This window comes from Misgurnus anguillicaudatus, chromosome 18 (genome assembly GCF_027580225.2).
Source record: "Misgurnus anguillicaudatus chromosome 18, ASM2758022v2, whole genome shotgun sequence".
Taxonomy (NCBI): domain Eukaryota; kingdom Metazoa; phylum Chordata; class Actinopteri; order Cypriniformes; family Cobitidae; genus Misgurnus; species Misgurnus anguillicaudatus.
The window spans coordinates 18,439,945-18,446,340 of record NC_073354.2 but is presented as its reverse complement, the minus strand read 5'-3'; the positions used below and the strand labels follow the sequence as shown (position 1 = coordinate 18,446,340).

The 6,396-nt window shown below is 35.1% G+C and overlaps 1 protein-coding gene across 1 annotated transcript; it reads right to left on the bottom strand.

Moving 5' to 3' along the window:
* Positions 1-814: 814 nt before the first annotated feature.
* On the bottom strand, positions 815-3,704 carry LOC141350288 (polymeric immunoglobulin receptor-like). Its single transcript, XM_073855372.1, has 4 exons — positions 3,698-3,704; positions 1,832-2,137; positions 917-1,228; positions 815-831 (listed from the first exon to the last, which is right to left on the bottom strand). Exons 1-4 carry the CDS (start codon positions 3,702-3,704, stop codon positions 815-817), a joined length of 642 nt encoding a protein of 213 aa, XP_073711473.1.
* Between the last annotated feature and the right edge of the window lie 2,692 nt (positions 3,705-6,396).

Below are 6,396 nucleotides of genomic sequence, written 5' to 3'. Positions count from 1 at the left end.
TAGTGTGAAAATGGACCAGCACTGTGCGGAAGGAAACATTTACCCTTCCTAAATATAACGTATTAAAGCACAAGTCTTCATAGTAGGGGTTCATTTTAACGTACTGTATTTACAGATACTGAAAGCTTGACTTTAAACATTAAATTTACCAGAATAAAACAATCCAACTCTCTGTGCTAGTTCAGCCAACAGATCTCTCAATATATCATATATCATCATAGTCTTAAGATCTTAGTGCTTTTCCAACATTTGAGGAAGAAATACTCATCGTCTATTGAGTATTTTCATCAGAAATGTGTTTGTGTGTACAGATTTGGTTGAATAGCAAAGTCCAGAAAATATTAATATTTCAATAGGATATTAAATCAAATCAAATTTCTGTGAGGGTTAGGGGTTAGGAAGGGACATCACAACTATGATAAGCTTACATAAAAACATAAATAGCAAAACAAACGTGTATGCTGTACCTTTGCATCTCCAGGAGTTAAATACCAGAAATAGCATTACTGAAGAAAACAGTGCCATTAAAATACAGATATCTGTGAGGAAATATATACAGAAATACACACAAAGTAACTGAGCAACTGATTCTTAACATATTTTTTCAACACAAGGATTGTAAAGCAAACAAGCCTTTGACTTACACACAGTTGTATTATGAGTTTGATGTGTTATTTTGTTTTCTGGTTGTTGAGTTGTTATAAGCTCATGTTGTGAAGGTTGATGTGTTGATGAATAGATTGTATAGACCTCTGGTTTCTCTGTTCAGAGTAAAATCATTGTTAGCGAATATACAAAAACAGCAGAGCATCTGTCATCCTACAACTTTACCTTAGTTTTTAAAAGTTTGGATTTTTAGAAACAAAGCAAATAATAACGTTGATTAAAGTAACAACACATAGAAGAATAAACCTACCTTCAATATAAAGTCTGATGTAGATGTAGCTGTTATACACAGAACACTCATAGACTCCTTGGTCTTCTTTGGTCAGTGATAAGAGATGTAGAGAGAGATTTCCTGGTGTGGTTTGATTTATCAGTTTACGTCTGTTCTTGTACCTCTCACTGTGTTCAGATGGGTACATTTCTTCATCATTTTTTCCTATGAACTTCCATTTAATCTGGTCAGGTTTAGCCAGTGGTTCAGTACAGAAGCAGGGCAGAACTACAGACTCTCCTAAATATCCAGTCACATCAACTGTCTGTGTCTGCTGATCGAGATCACATCCTGAGAACATGTTAATACAAATGATGTTCATATTTAAATTTAAATTCCATAAAGACAGATTTATGATCTTTTTAAGATCTAAAGATCTTTTTAAATAATGTTTGAGGTTCACTATTAAGGTATTAATTTTGCCCACTGTGCCACGTCATTTTTCTTCTGTTGCTAAACTGAGAATTGCATCGGTGAGAACTTTTTGTAGGCTCAAATATTCAAAAGTTATAGTGTAACTTTAAACTGATAGTCAATTAAATTAAATGAACACTGAAAAAAATGATTCATTGAATTTAATCACTTTTTTAAGGTAAGTGGTTGCAATCAATTAATTTAAGCTACATTTAAACAAAAGTTTTATATTTTATTTTACATTACTAATCTTTTTTGTTTAAATGTAGCTTAAATAAATTGATTGCAACCACTTACCCTAAAAAAATTTATTAAATTCAATGAATCATTTTTTTCAGTGAATGAGATTGTTTCTTTATTCCCTAGTTTCATTCCATTTGTCTTTTTGTTATTGTTTGTGGTGTTTTGAAATACCTTTTTACTGTAAAATGTATATGTATAAACAGTTTTGTGACAGTTCAGGAAAAATCATTAATTTACCTGTAACTTTTAAGAAAACATCTGTAAAACTGCGTGGTTCAGTGATACATCTATAGATCCCTTCATCTTCCTCTCTGAGGTCAGAAATAAGAAGAGACAGATTTCCTGGAGATGTTTCATTAAACAGTTTAAATCTGCCTCTGTATTTCTTAAATGCATTCATCCATTGGCTTCCATTGTGCCAAATTTCCCATGTAAATGTGTTAACTGTAGACTGTGGATCATCACAGGAGCAGGGCAACAGGACTGAAACACCTGTGTATCCTGTTACATCTATTATCTTCTGATCATTTGTGAGATTACAGCCTTTAAACAAGAGAGCTAAATCAGCCTTCAAATTAACTTTTTAGACTCATGAAATCATAAGGAAGTGCTGATTATTAATATTTTGTCACATTGTGTTTTAATATCCTGAAAATGAAAAAAATTGCTTTTGGAAAATTTCATGAGGGTCACATCCTAAAAGTGTGTAATCTAACATAGGCAGTGTTGCTCATTATTAGCTTTGGTAAAAGTTTGTATCATGCTCTGCTTTACTGTTTAGAAAAGAAAACTGTTTCATCTTAATATAATATAAGTGGTATAACAATATAAAATGCTTAAGCAGAACTACAGCAAATGGAAAGTAATTATCTACCACCAATTATTCTGAAAAAGGAAGAAATAAAAAACTTACCTGTACTGTAGTGAATGATAAAGATAAAAATATATAAACAGACCATGACTGGTTTTAATAAATCTCGCTCAATGAAGTCTCATCTCACAGAATAATACAGGAAGGTACAGGAAGTGATCTCAGACTGTGGTTGTTATTTTTTAGAATCATCAATTTCCTGTTTTATTTCTTGTCTGTTTTCTTATTCTATATTGTAAGTCATGCTTACACAGGTTACACTACAAGTGGATATTTGTCAGTCTTTTTGTTTGAATATTACAATATATTATAGAAACACTGTTTCCCAATTAACACACATACTGGAAAAAGTTTAACTTTAATGCACTGTATATGTCACTTTGGATAAAACAAGCTTAATATGTAAATATAAAACTCTAGAGAATTAAACGGGTAAGAGTGGAATAAAAAATCAGATGAAGAGCTATAACATAATGAAAATAAACCTTCACAATGTATGGTTCTGAATGCTGTTGTCTTGTGTGTGCTACAAGGTGTAAATCAGGGGTGGGGAACCCTGGTCCTGGAGGGCCACTGTCCTGCAGAATTTAGTTCCAACCCTAATTAAACACACCTGAAAAATCTAATTAAAGTCTTCAGGATTACTTGAAAATGAAATTCAGGTGTGTTTGGTTAGGGTTGGAACTACACTGTGCAGGACAGTGGCCCTCCAGGACCCAGTGTTCCCCACTCCTGGTGTAAATCAATCTACCATACTCACCTCCACCCTAGTTCTGTTGGCTAAAACTGTGAGCTGTTTGAGCATGACTTGCATAGGATATAAATTGTGTAAGATGAAATTACTTACAGGAACTAACAATTTACAGGAATCACAGAATAAGATCACTGTTACCATCTCTTCATTACTCTGAGAGTTTGAACATTACTTGTCAGGATCCTGCCAGATTCCTGTTTTGTATTTAGATCTAGTTCAGCATGGCAGGGTTCTGACAGTACAATGTTCTATGTGGGAGATGCGTGGTTTTAGTATTGGTTTATTCTGACCAAGCATTTCCCGGGTCTCGTCACTTTTTCCCCGATCCCTTACTTGTAATGATTTCCAGGTGTATGTAATTTATTTTGTCCCTATTTAAGAGTCCTTCCCTGTGTTTCAATTCGTTCCCTAGCTCCTGAGGTTGTGAATCAGTATATTGTGTACACAGGCTTGGGCACTTGTAAGGACTCTAGCTCACTTGACATTGGGACAATGTTCACTTATTTTTCTGTCACGTGGCTGCTTAAGCGCGTTGTAATCACTCACAGCGGTTATTCATCAACAACCGGCAAAACCAACATCTTTCTGACTTAATTTTAAACAGTATATTGTGAAAAACGCTGTCATTATTCTCTTATATATCCGTGCATAGAATTACATTTTAAGTGTGTGTATTTAAGCAATATCGCTCGAGTAGGAGTGTGATATAGCTCTATATCATCACGGCTGTGCTTAGGCCAGAGGCACGAGGCCGCAGGCCGAGTGCCGGAGGCAATCACAGCCATGATGATATAGAGCTATATCACACGACTCCGAGAGCGATATTGCTTTTATACAACAGTTCGACGGCACACGTTTGAAAAAAGAAAACTAGAAAACAACAACGGAGTTATTTTAAAAGCCTCTTTGTTTGAGAACTACTTCTTCCGCCACGGATTTGAGGGCGGCCAGAATGACAGGTAAAACTTTCGGCTGCTTTGAAGCTCATAACAACTCAATGGACGGAAAAGCCGTTACTTTATATTACCGTTTCTTGGTCACAAAGTGTAGTTTTAAGATTAGTTCAGTCGAGAATGTATATGTATTATATTTAAATCTGCAGTCGATTAGTAAAGTTAGCGCCTGTTTGAACGTTTGCTTAGTGAGATTCGGTACGAATGAGAACCAAAGCATGAGCGGACATCAGTGTTCACTCGCCCCGCTGACCACCGCCCTCTCTGGGCTACATCTCTGAAGGAGATACCCTGGCTCTCATGTTGGCCTTGTTTGTTTATGATCGTCAAAATGAGATCAAATCAGCAGTATTTGGTGTCATGATCAAACTATTACTTGTTTTTTTTTAATTCATATTTAGTGTCTTTTGTGTTGTTATTGTTTTGGCGCGAGGTAAAAGTTAATAAAACTACTTGTATAACGTTACTATTGCTTTCTCATTTATTCTTAACGTGATACGAGCACTCGATTATTATTATTATTAAACTTTGTTCTTGTCAGTACTATATAAAACGGTTTTTTATAAGTGTCAGAGATATGTTTTTGCATGCTGCTTATAAATATACCAGTGGCGATATCTCATAACATGTTTTAATAGTCACGATAAAGTAAATGGTCAATGTCCACATTTAAAAGCTGCGGGGCTTACCTGCAGTTCCACGGTGTTTTCGCGTTCTGATAAGAAATATAGCTCCAGAAAAAAAACGAGTGTTTATATTCCTCTTTCCAAGTGTTAATCGTCCACACGATGTGACAAGACATTTCTCCCATTAACTGTAACGTAACATCCAAGAGCGCTGATCTTTGACGGAATAACTTCCGATTGGGGATTCACAGACTGATTTATGAGCTAGTAAACTAATGAGACAAACGGAGAGTGATTCAAAACAGCGCGTCTGTGTTTTTCCATTCAGAGATGAGCCTGCTTAGGACCTCCATTCACTAGGTGGCGGAATGATACGAAAGGTGAAGCGGTTACAGTGCCGATATCAGCACAATATCGCATAGGTCTTAGCCAATCAGATTCGAGAACCAGAAAGAACTGTTGTATAATATAGAATATACAATATTATTTTAAATATTTTATTATTTTAAATATTAAGTAGATTGTGGTCCCTTACTGTGTAGCGATGTGTGTTTATATTTAAAACTAAAACAAACGTTTGTCTTTATGAAATTTGACATAACTTTTATAAAGTTTGAGTTGGATCACGTAATTTTCTGTTGGCGGGCTTCAGAAAAGGTCACGTGATTTCCGGTAAGGGAACATAGGGACCATCGACGCTCACTGGTTTTTGCGTTGCATTGTGGGATTTTTTTTAAGGGAACGAACGTTCTAGTGCACTGGACGGATTTTGCGATTGAGACAGCCCTTAAAATGGCCGACTCCCTGATCAGTGCCCTAACTACTGAACAAGGGAGCTGATTGAGACACACCACTTGTGTTTGTTGCCTATTGATCTATTGTGCCTCGTTGCTGGTAAGTTTGTGTGAGGGACATGAGGGACTATTTGTTCTTTTTGACTGTACACTTTATATCTGATTCTATTTAGACCATATAGGGACATTAGTTATTTTAGTTTGATTTATTTAGTTGAGTTTATTAAGTAGTTTCCTATATTAAATGTCTTGACAAAAATCACATAACCATAAATATCACATAAAAGGTACAAAAGTTGTCACTGGGACTTTTAAAAAGGTCTTAATATGTACCATTTTGGTACAGATACCTTTATCAATATACAGCTTCTAGGTACAGAAGTGTACTTTTTGAAAAGGTACTGCCAACTTTTTCATTTTATTTTCATGGTGACTTTAAAAGCATCATTGTATATACTATACAAAATGTGTCAAAATTTTGCCCTATTTTTATTTCTCCAATTTTGTAAAAATGTTTTTAATTTGAATTAATTTTTAATTCTAATTAACAGTTCTTCCACCAAGAATTTTGACATTACTGATTCTGTGTTCACTGGATCCATACCATGTCATTTTACTCTGAGATAAAAGCTCTATGTCCTTTTCAATTCACAATGCCGGAAATGACTGAGGTGTTCCTGAGCAAGGCACCTTTCCCCCAGTTGCTCAGCAGGCACTAAATTGCTCAGTATGTCACTTATTTTTTATGTATGACTGCATCTTTCCAACTTGTTTGTAGTTTACCTTCCTTTAATACTTTATTAA

Excerpts from the sequence above, each read along its gene's own strand:
- LOC141350288 (XM_073855372.1), bottom strand. Across the intron at positions 1,229-1,831 it reads TGTTTTCTTAAAAGTTACAG|GATGTGATCTCGATCAGCAG; the intron begins GTAAATTAATGA and ends ACATGTTCTCAG.